Source organism: Alosa pseudoharengus, unplaced genomic scaffold (genome assembly GCF_046254945.1).
Source record: "Alosa pseudoharengus isolate Yale_2024_CS ecotype anadromous, Long Island Sound unplaced genomic scaffold, YU_APseudo_1.1 YU_APseudo_1.1_scf_21, whole genome shotgun sequence".
NCBI lineage: Eukaryota > Metazoa > Chordata > Actinopteri > Clupeiformes > Clupeidae > Alosa > Alosa pseudoharengus.
Window position 1 is genome coordinate 23,999,801 of NW_027468674.1, and position 11,805 is coordinate 24,011,605.

General features: G+C 41.7%; 1 protein-coding gene across 1 annotated transcript; it reads right to left on the minus strand.

Annotated features, from left to right (window-relative positions):
• Positions 1 to 1,057: 1,057 nt before the first annotated feature.
• tob1b (transducer of ERBB2, 1b) lies at positions 1,058 to 5,294 on the minus strand. The gene is made up of 2 exons (XM_076298234.1): positions 5,077 to 5,294; positions 1,058 to 3,394 (listed from the first exon to the last, which is right to left on the minus strand). Exon 2 carries the CDS (start codon positions 3,196 to 3,198, stop codon positions 2,152 to 2,154), a length of 1,047 nt encoding a protein of 348 aa, XP_076154349.1. The 5' UTR covers positions 3,199 to 3,394; positions 5,077 to 5,294; the 3' UTR covers positions 1,058 to 2,151.
• Positions 5,295 to 11,805: the final 6,511 nt, after the last annotated feature.

Consider the following 11,805-nt stretch of genomic DNA (forward strand, 5'->3'; position numbering starts at 1 on the left):
AAAGAGCCACCATCAGCTGTTCAGCAGTGATGCGAACAGGGCCTGCTTGACAGGAAGTTGGGTGGACACCAGGTACAGTGTGCCCCCTTTTTATTGGGTCACAAGGACCACCACGGCTACGGGGAGGGGTCTGACAGTGCCACTGGTGCTCCTGTGCTATACGGAATGCAGATCTCTCATACATGCTAAATTCGGCACCCCTTTGTAGCCGGGAGACGCAAAACAACCCCCCCCCCCCTCCCCTCCCCTCGAGTTCCTCCCAGCCCCCACCAACATTGCAACATTCACACTACTGCTTCAGGCCAACGTGTTTGCCAATCTCTATGCAATTGGTTGAGTCTGCCCCTGGACAGATACCCTCTGCAGAAGATAGGACTGTACTGTACTGCCCTGCTAATAAAGGCTGAAGCGTTCAGGGGCGAGATGAAAAGAGACGACGCCCGGCAGCTGGGTGTTTGAGCCTCTCAAAGTCCGAGACCAGACGGCCATCCGAGCCACAAAAAGCACAAGCACATGTGAGTAAACTAAAAGGGAATCCATTCAAGAGGGATCAGTCATATAAATGGCCAGTGTTAATTACATTCTGACAAACATATGGCATAAGCAGATTAGCTGTGACGTGGAGCAACTGCAATAACATCCTCAGTTTTTTTTTGTGTGTGTGTGTATATATATATATATATATATATATGAGACTTAGCTTCAGTGAGTTGTACAAAGAGAGTTGGCCTAAGCGCAGTACAAACTCAAGATCACATGATGGTTGTGAAAGTCTAGCCCAAAGAGGCTACAAGTGGTCTCTGTTAAAAGGCTGACCAAGTGGAGTATAGTTAAAGAAGATTTAGTCGTGTGGATGAACACATTGAAGCCTACTGACACCCTTAGACCTGACAAAAGACAAAAAAACAAAACAAAAAAAAACACCATGCAAAGAAAAGACCATTCTGAACGCGCTGAAATATCAGACCTCTCACTGCAGAGTTATTCATGTTCTCTGTTGTTGTAATTCACGTTTTGTAACAATTAAGCACATAAAGCAAATAAGACACAAGAGGGGTACGCTTTGACGGAAGTTTATTTTATTGAAAAAGGCCAGGGTGCAAATATGAAATTAAAAAAAATAAAGACAAGCATATATTTTAAGCATTTTAATACAAACTTAACAATATAAACTATTTCAGTCCCTCTTGACATGTAAGACACTGACCCAAAATACTTTTGTTATACTGTATTTTTATCAAGTATTGCACAATGTAGGTACAAAATTAATTCATTTATATTCATATATAAATATTAGCTCATATTTATATATAAATATAAAAGTCCTTTAACTCTTAACAGAAAATACAACTCTTATGTTTCAAAAAAGCAAATATTCCTATCCTTTAATTCCAACACTAAGGAATATTCTGTACACAATCTTTAGAATATCTGATCTAAAAGATGATTTTCTTTAACAATGTTTCATTAAAAAACAAATAACAACGTAAAGCTGCAGCAGCCATCACAGATCACTGTAGTAGTAAAAAGATATAAATGCAATACCATGTCGTAGAAACAATATATACTCTGATATTTTACAAACTTTGTACTCAATTAAATTATACAATTAGAAAACAGACCAAGTAACCCCATAATATTTATTAGTGCCAATTGTCTTTTTTAGAAATAAGCCAAGTCTTGCCATCTTCAAAATGCTGTAAGATCTTGAACCTCTTTTTTTTCTTGTTTTAGAGTTATTTTCTTTTAAACGCAGTAAAAAAATTATTTTGTGCTTGGTTGGCAAAAAAAAGTAAAGTAAAACAAAAACAATGATGCGTGTTGATGCGTAAGTAACCAAGCTTGGACTCGTTCGTACAACAAGCTTTTTGTAAGGACTAACTCAAGGGGGCACAGAGAAAATAAAAAACACCCTTGGGCACATGCTCTTCCCAGTGACTAACAGGACCTTGTGGTTGATGTCCATAGTTCTCTTTTTTTAAATATATATATATATATATATATATATATATATATATATATATATATATATATATATATATAGGATTTTGTTTCTCCCAAAAGTCCATTTGTAATGTGCATTATTCTGTATATATTTGTTTTTTCCTTCACTGTTTTGCCAACATTCATTCATAAATACACCTTCATTTATTAGTTAGCCATGACTGGCTGGAATTGCTGGTTAGAATACTGCATGTTGCTCAAGCTGAAGTTTAGGCCATCCATGAGGGACTTGTCGTTGAGGCTCCCGTAGGCTGTGAACATATCAAAGGCATTATTGTACTGGAGGGGGCTGAGATTGAGGGGGTTGTCACCTCCGAACGCTCCTCCAGCACCACCCGGGCCCTGGAGGTTGGGGAACACAAACTCCTTAGCGTTGGGGGACAGTGCAGAGGCTTTCTGCTGCTGTTGCTGCTGCTGGGTACCCAGCCCCAGACTGTAGAGCGAGTGCATGGAGGTGGAGATGGCTTTCTGCTTCAGCAGGCTGTTCACATTCAGGCCCAGGTTGGTGGGGGAGGTGCGGGCCACCTTGCTGCCGTTGCTGTTGCCGTTGCTGCTGCCGTTGCCGTTGGCGGCGCCACGGCCGCTGTTCTTCATCTTGGTGGAGCCGAACTTGGTGGCGGCGAAGGTGGCCGTGGTGAAGGTGAGTGGCTGGGCAGAGCGCGGCAGGAAGGAGGGGCTGACTGCGGCCGAGGATTGGCCGAAGGGTGGCGAGGGCGAGCTGGACTCGGACGAGCCGCCGCCGCCCATGCCACTGCCCACCGGGTCGCTGATGGGCATGAAGACCTGCGCTTCGGGGTTGAAGCTGTTCTTGATCTCCTTGTCCAGCTCGGAGCCATTCTCCGTGTTGTCGTCTACGTAGAGCACCTTGACGGGCCCCTTCTCGCCGATCTGGTAGGACACCTCGAACGGGTCGATCCACACGCTCAGGTCCTGCGGCAGGTTATTCCGCACGTCGTCGATGTCCAGCCCGCTCTCTTTGGCCGCCTGCTCCACCACCGGGTCTACCTTCTCCCCGATGTGGATGCACCTGAATCCTGAGCCTTTGTATGGCTTGTCTGGGTACCAGTGGCCCTCATACTTTTTCTTCAGCTGCCTCTCAAGTTCCTCGCCAAAGATGTTCACGCGGCGGCGCGGGAGTTTGTTGTACAGGTAGGATATAATGAAGTTGAGGGCTACTTGGATTTCAAGCTGCATAACTGCTTCACGGTGGCGGGTGGTCGCTCGGTTCGTCCTAGTAGTAGAGTTGCTCTAGCAGAGTGTGAAAGCTCCAAGGCAGCGGTGGCGAGTCAGGGTCGAGTGGAGAAACTTCCGACTTGCGGGGTTGGGGAGGAGTGAAAAGTGCTGGTGACTGTGAAAATGTCTGTTCCACGGGGAAGTAGTCTTCTGGATCCTTGAGTGGAGGAAAGGAGAAGCAAAATATTTAAAATTGTGTGACGTCCAAATGCATGGCTTGGCTTTTCTTTTTTTTTGGCCCTAAGGAAAACAGCCTAAGAGCTTGCCAACAGACAAAAACATTATCTGGTGAAATGTGCATTCCACTAAGGCTGGTAAAGCTATATTGTTTGTGGAAGGTTACATGGGATTGAACAAACCAGTAGGATAGGCTAAAAATAACAAGTGTGACTGATCTAAATGAAGGGAACTACTTATAATACAGTGGCATGCATAAGCTACCAGGGATGCTGTATGAAATTAGTCTATGTTACAGTAATCCTTAATGTCCCGTCCACGTGACCGTGAACGAAAATCCTACAGCTCTTCCCCATCAAAATAAACAACCAGAGGTCCAATGTATCAGAAATATCTTGTGTAGGAGAGCTCCAATAGAGAGATACAGTGCATCATTTCACGGTTGGAGAATCTACAATCTGATTGGTATTCCTATATGACAACAGAAGATAATAAATCGCTTACATAATCTGCATTCACCACTCGTCACAAACTTCTCCACGGAAAACGCCTTTTCTCAATGGAAATGTAGAGCTTTAAACTCACTGCGACACACAAGATATTGCGCAATAGATTATCTCCTTTCCCTTCTAGGCAGCAACCAATAGCGGGCGTTCTTCGTTGGCCAGGACGCAATTAGCCAACCTATCTGTAATTAGTTTATGACGAAGTGACTCAGCTTGTGTTTGCTAGATGACCTGAAGATGACTTCATGCCACAAGATAGACACCAGACTAGTCCAGACATGCAACGCTGTCGTGTGCCTTCTCGTGTAAAATAAAAATAATCGAATCCCTGTGATACAATTTGCAACTTTGAAGCCAACCAGATCGTCGACATTCATTCTGCTTGCTATGTTGGGCGCAAGCATTTGATTATGTGAGTTTATGGGCAACGGTGGTTTTCGTAAAAAAAAAAACGCATTTTGATCCACTTGAAACGCTTCATAAACATACATAAGAGCTGCCTCACGCCAGCCACGTAATGTACATTGCTGTCTAACGTTTAATGCCGACTTGCCCAATGTTAGCTGGCTGCAAACCTGGCAAGCTCACGTTGAATGAATACAAATAGGCTGTGCTGGTCAGCAGTGTTATCCAAAGAGTCTCACGACACTTCACGAGCTGTTGACTAAAAGAAGCGACAGTTTCTAACATTAACGGATTTCGAAGACATTGTGTGTGGGTCAGCGGAATTAACGTTAGACTGGAAGACTAGACAACAAATTGCTTGTTGACGTATTAGCTCCGTCAGCTAACGCCAACTACCAGTCAGCTGACTAGATTGCACATTGAAGAGGTTGAGCCAAGTGGACGAAAAGACATAACAGCAGGTTTGAATTAAATCTACACTGGTCAACACAAGATACTGCACTGGTAAACTCGGGTAATAATAGTTTACTAACAAATTCTGACGTTAGCTGGCAGCCTCTTCTAACCCAACTGCTATTTATCAAACCTAGCTGGACAGCTGCATAGAAAACAAACGTTTGCCTATGCCATCTCTGTTTTCATAGCATAACATGAGGCAAACGGCTCTTGATATGTTCACTTGATAAACACTCACTGCACGTATAACCTGATTAGAAATGTAACTCATATCAATAACGTTAAGGTTACTTACATTCAAGGTGGCGTCTCGGGAATTCTGGAAACACCTTGACGATTCACTGACTGTCGTCAAAAAGATAAACTAAACAATTCTTTCAATTCGGAAAAAAAAGTTTAGCTGGGTATTGTTTTCCAGTTAGATCAGATGATTATTGGCGACTTTTCCCCAAAGTAGCAGGAATATTGTGTCTTAGCAAGTCACTCCACTCCCGTCTGCCTGGGAGTTTTTACAACTCTGTCCTAGCTTGTGGGGCTTGACTTCAATATATAGTAGTCCTCCGCCACGGACACAGTTGAGGCGGTGATGCGGTTCTCGGAGGTCAACAAACCACAGACTCACATGATTGGACATGATTGCTCTGTCGTCACATGTTTCACACTAAAATTCGGATTACCATTGGCTATTTGTAAGAGCCAATCAACATTGGATCTGGACACGGGTCTTTCATGCAGTTAGTGCCAGCAACATTTCAATGTGATAAGCAGGTTCATGAATTTTCCAATGTTTCAAAAACATTTTATTGTGGCAGTCCACACACCGTAAGAGTAAATCTTATATAATCTATAACTGATTGATGAGAAGTTATACAGTTAGCCTTAACAGATGTAAAACACACAAAGCATGACAGTACAAGTGTTTTCTCTCCTTCTCACATCAATTGTGTGAGAAGGAGAGAAAACAGAAAAGTACTTTGGCGGAGTAACACTGGTGATTTGCGGTAGTGGAAGTGCTCCGTCTCTGTGTTCTTCACTGCATTAAAGCAGGCTGCCCATTGGTGGAGGCATGCCGATGACATCTTGATAGGTAGTCTTGCTGTGACTCGGTAGGAGCCTTGTTTGTACACGCCCCCCTCTTGACAGTTTAAAGGTATAATGGCATTTGACATTTTCAATAACTCTCTTTATGGCCTGAATATTTTGTTAATTACATTAAATTGCATTACAACCAAATGTGTAATTTGAAAGCATAATGCTACATGTAGGCCTAGGCACATGTTATAGCATCTTTACATAATGAGACCATTTCATGAGTCTGAGAAACAAGTTTGTGCATAACTTAACCATTATATTTACTGTAAATGATGTACCACTTGTATGTTTCATCGCCCATTGCTATTTTAAGTATAGCCTAATAATAGAGAAATTGTGGGAACTATTTTGAATGTCAAACACTCTGAAATGCTCTTGAAAATTAAAAGACCTATTTAATGTGCCACTGTTCTTAGCATCATAGCTCCACTAGCCTAGCATCAGTGTGAGATGTGTCATTGAACATGGCTTAAGGGAAAACCTGAGTCTGAGGCTTTTGACGTCAAGCATTGTGTGTTACCTAGATCTTCTATGGACAATAGACCACATGAATTATCCAGCAGCTTTTGAAGAAGGGACATTTAGAGAGGCAAAACTGAGAGAGGGAATGTGTAAAATCTATTTCAGGAACAGGTTTGACAGTTCGACTTATGTGACAAACATGCAATCAAAATGCATTCTCATCTCTCTTCAACACGACTGCTCTGTTTTTCAGGTCTGTTTGCACTCCAGAATTTCAAAATACCCTGGACAAAAGCACAGGAATCACTAACCCCTCATGTATTTCCTCCCAGGCTCCCACGACATGGTCACGCTTTGACTTTAGAACGTCCTCGGGTCTGCGTGGCAGGAGTACAACAATGTCGAGCAGAGTGAACTCCTGGATGTTGTCATACGTGTTAAAGGGCAATTTTGCTGATGCAGGAGGAACATTGAGAGTGCAGCTCAAGTGTTGGTGTCATGATCACTCTTCCCCGGGTCATTATGACTGCCAGCTCAGGGGCAGGAGTGACTCTTGTTGAAGGATTTGTTCCGCTGTTTGGTGCTGGGGCACATGCCACTGACATGCAGCTCAGGGAGGAATTCTGTCCTGTTAGCCATGCAGTGCTGTATATACTTTGGTGTATTTAGAATGGCTAATGGCTATACATGTGATGTGACTTTAGGTGCGTGGACTACAGCCTGGACATAAACCTTTCATGTTTTGCAACTCATTTCATCAGTGAGAAGTCACTTTAGAACATTTTAAAAGGCTTATACTCCTCTGGTCACCTAGCCAAGCTGTGGGTTAAGCTGTTTTAGATGGCATTTAAATACTGTGGGATGAGGGCTTTTGACAGGCCACTGACAGAGCCAAACACATTTACGCCCCACGCAAAGGCTGTTAATGATTTCCTGATGAAGACTAATGTTTATTGCCCAGAGTGCTAATGTGTAAAGGGAAGCAACTAAACACAGAGGGAAAACATGTTCCAGATTGTTCTTCAGTAAAGGCAATAGAGACAATGATGTTTCCAGCCACAGCAAATAACACAGAGATGTTTCAGCCCATGTCTTCATCTCACATGACAATACTTATTGTATAATGACTTGTAAGCTTATATGCACACACTGCTAACCCATGCTACTTAGGATCTCTGAGTTTACAAACAAGATGTATGACGACTTTCAAAGTAAGCCTAATTCAGAGCACATAATCAGCACCATTGGAAGTGATTTTTCTCGAAAACATTCTAAAATGCATTAAATACATTGTGCTAATGCCAGATGCCAAAACAGCAGCCACACAGGATATTATGCACCATTGCTCAGTAATTACATAAAATAATGGCTTTTAACCATGAATTGGTATCCGGGAAACTAAAAGATTGATTGCCTTTTTAACTTCCTGACCATTTTAAGATACTTATTGGCCCAAGTAGTGCACAAAAACATTTTGCACATGGCTTCTATCAATAACTTTCACTGACGGACCTCTCTGCTGCGCTTTTTCTTTACTAATGAAGGTAGACAGGGAGATTAGACTAAGAGTTAATAAGTATGCATTCTCAAATCCTCATCTATAAAACACCAATCTAATCATCATGGCATTCAAAATTTTTTCAATGTTCCAGTTTATAATCCAAATGTTCTGGGTAAGCATGGCGATAAGACGCATTGGCCAATGCTTTGGCCTTGAGCCTGAGTGTTTGGCTTATCATACAGACTGAATGGAACTATTTTATTGCTCCATTCATTTTAGTTTGGGCTGGTTTTCCACGGAAATTGTAATTCAAATATCACATGACCTCCGAAAGCTGTGGTTATTCAGATGAGCCATCACAGTGACTCTTAAAACAACGTTTACAAAAAACAAAAAACAAAACAAAAAAAAGTCTAAGTTGAACCCAAATTATGAATCATTCTCTCTGGAGAGAGATGCAGACTGCATTTCTGGAGGTAAATAAATCAGATAAAATCAAGGATTATGTTTTGCAGGGGAAAATCTGTCCAGACTGTGATAAGTTTCATCATTACTAACCTACAGGAACAGGCTGTCTGTGGATTGTGTCCAGTGCAGATGTTTACTAATGATGAGGATTAAAGGAGGTTTGGGACTCATTCTCTCTCACATCCACACATCCCTGCCAACAGCACAGAATGGCATCAATATACCCCCCACTCTCAGTCCTTGCATCTACACACACATACAGCTTTAATGCTATACTCAGGCCTTGAATATGTTTTGAAATAGAGATAGAAGGAAAATGTGTGTGTGGTATGTTTTTGTGTGTGTGTGTGTGTGTGTGTGTGTGTGTGTGTGTGTGTGCGTGCGCTCCCTCTCTGTGTAGGATCTTTGGGCATAGTATTTTTTGTATTGTAGGCATGCTATTTGGCGATTTGTCTTTTGTTATTTATGTCTTCTTGATTTGTGTGCCTCTGTGTTCATCTGGCTATAGACTAGGGGGAATGCCTCCGCACTCAATTGGATAGACCTAACCAATCACAACAACGAAATAGCTTACCGTAAGCTGTAGGAAGAACACATAAACCATCCTTCTTCTCCACAAATGCCTCAACATTGTTTTCTGGTCTTTTGTAAAAGTTATTGTGCTGTTAATATCTCCTACAACACCCGATAGCGAAATCTAAGACAACGAAATACATAGCAGGGTAGGCTATTTGGAAAAACGGATATTTCCCCTCCTTCGTTTTTAAAATGCTACAAACATGTTATAAACAGCTGGGGAAGGGTGTCGCAAACCCCTCGAGCAAACATGTGGCCAATCAGAGATTTCAAACAAATGAGAGAAGAACATGTCACAATGCACACGCTGTTTTCCCTTGAAAGTGAAACCGGAGTATTCCCACATATCAACTTTGGCCAAAGTTTTCAGAAATAATCGTTTTGAGTGATAAAACCTCATGGAAATTATACATTTGTCTATATTTGTCTTAGAAGCCATCTGTCTCCTAGCCACAGCTTTTTTGTTGCAAACAAAATCAACCTAAGCATGCTCAGATGACGTCATAGACGACGCACTGTTGCTCACCTGTCCATCATCGTAAAGTCCAATTTGATTGGTCCAAACAGCTCTGGTTCGAGCATAGTTGCTCCACAACGGAACAATGCCAGACCGAACTTCCCGACCTCAAATGTTGTTGGTGGGGCTAAATTCGGCTGGCACCCAGGCTATAGACCCTTTCAACTGCATAAACAAACTAGGTATTTCTGGTGGCACAGAAAACAACATTGAGCTAATGGTTTTCCTTTCAAAGTATCTGCATTGGTTTTGAACATTTCAACCAGAAATCCTCTAAGAACAAATTGAAAGGGTGTATAAGGAGGAGGTCCAAGTCGGTTAATGACATTCTGATCTTAACAGTGCCTCAGAAAATGAACATATAGCTATTATGGGTGAAATTAATTGGAACTCATTTAACTTTGGTGTTGAGAATTACAGTACCTACCTCTCATAGTGTGTGTGTGTGTGTGTGTGTGTGTGTGTGTGTGTGTGTGTGTGTGTGTGTGTGTGTGTGTGACGTAAGACACACGTGTTAAGACTGAAGCTAAAAAGAGGATTAGTCATGGGGCCAAAACTGATATTAAAACTTTGTCGGACACTTTTTGGTACAAGCATACAACCTATCCAGTATTAATATTTAACGCCTAAACATGTGTACTAGCCAGGTTGTCAGCTTAGAAAATGTTTTTTGTCCATTTTAACACTATATTCTTAAAACTGGTAAAAGCGGATTTTTTCCCCAGTGCTTTCATTTTCTTCCATGTTACCTACTGTAATTTTGGGCAAATGTGCAATATAATCCCACTTATGTGCAAGCATGATCATTAGGGTGGTTGTCAAGCTGTTTGTGTGTGTGTGTGTGTGTATGACTTTAAGCAATTTCAGGCCAATTTGTTGGTTTCCTCCTTAACACGACATGCCAACAATAAATGTTGAATATCTCTGCTCACAACCACACGACCATATACATAGAAATGGTATCAAATGAAAGCCAACACTCATGGGATGTCTGCTGAAGTGTCAGAATGAACCTGTATTGTATAGTGTAAGAGATAACAGAACTAGAACATGAAAAAAACAATCTTCACCTAAAGAGAACCAGTTTTCAAAGTGAATATCAGCTTGGAAACATAACATAGTATCAACCTCTATCAATCAGTACCCCTATGTATGGGAATGAGTCAAGCCAAGTTTAAAGCTTATAGGAAGAGTTTATACAAGTTTGGTGAGGATGAAGTACCAAATCCAGCTATTCTATCCTCAGCAGAACAGTTTGTCTGCAAACTGTATGATCCAAAAACGACTAGCACTTCAATCCATGATGTTCGCTGTGCCCTGTTTTGGAAAGTGAAAGCCAATTTGGACACTTTACCACCAACTCAGGATGCCTCGTCTCTGCACCTCATGAGGGCCCACTATCAAACAAAGGTTTGGAAACAGTCACTAGCGACCCATCCACATTTGCCCTCACCAACCAGTTGTGGTTGGCACATGAAGGATGGAATGCTTGTCCCCCAGCTTTTAACCAAAGAACCTGTACAGGCCAGGTGCTTGGAGCTGATGGTATGTGGATGCAAGGAAAGTGGAAGTCAGTGCAGTACCAGGCAGTGTCGATGTCGAAAAAGTGGAATATTTTGTAGTGGAACATGTGGATGTGCCTCTGCAGCTTGGTGCAAGAATACTCAGGTACATCATTATTATTGAGTTTTGTCACATTATATGCAACTATATTGTTTAAGATTATTTGGCATGATATTGTTTTTCCTGTTTTGTAGATTAGATTTATATTATGCCCTTGGATGCATGGATGCATGTTTTGTATTAGGAAGGTATTCAGAACAGTAAACTCTTCTTTTGTGTCCCTGACCAGGACTCAGACTGAGCACATGGACATGGTCCCTGGGTGCCTTCTGTTGGCTGCCTACCTGAGAGTCACTGCTTGGATGGGGAAAAACATACCTTTGCCCGACTATTATATAGTTATTACAACTAACTAGTTAGTTACCCCTAACCCTAAAGAAGTGAGAGAGCAGTTATGCTAGGATGGAATTAATAACTATAGTGATATGTTAATTAAATATAATTTGTGTTACAACCTGGTACATTAATGAAGACAAATAGCACCATAGACCACCATCTACAGTTCTATATTTTCGCCTTGACATTAAAGAATTATAACTTGTGCAGTATTGTACTGTCTCTCCCTATACAAGCTTTAAACTTGGCTTGACTCATTCCCATAGATAGGGGTACTGATTGAAAGAGGTTTTGGGATACTATGTTATGTTTCCAAGCTGATATTCACTTTGAAAACTGGTTCTCTATAGGCGGAGATTGTTTTTTTTCATGTTCTAGTTCTGTTGTCTCTTACACTGTACAATAAATGTCCATTCTGACACTTCTGCAGACAGCCCATGAGTGTTAGC

Bases quoted from the DNA above. Each gene is read 5' to 3' on its own strand.
- tob1b (XM_076298234.1), bottom strand. From the start codon at position 3,198: ATGCAGCTTGAAATCCAAGTAGCCCTCAACTTCATTATATCCTACCTG.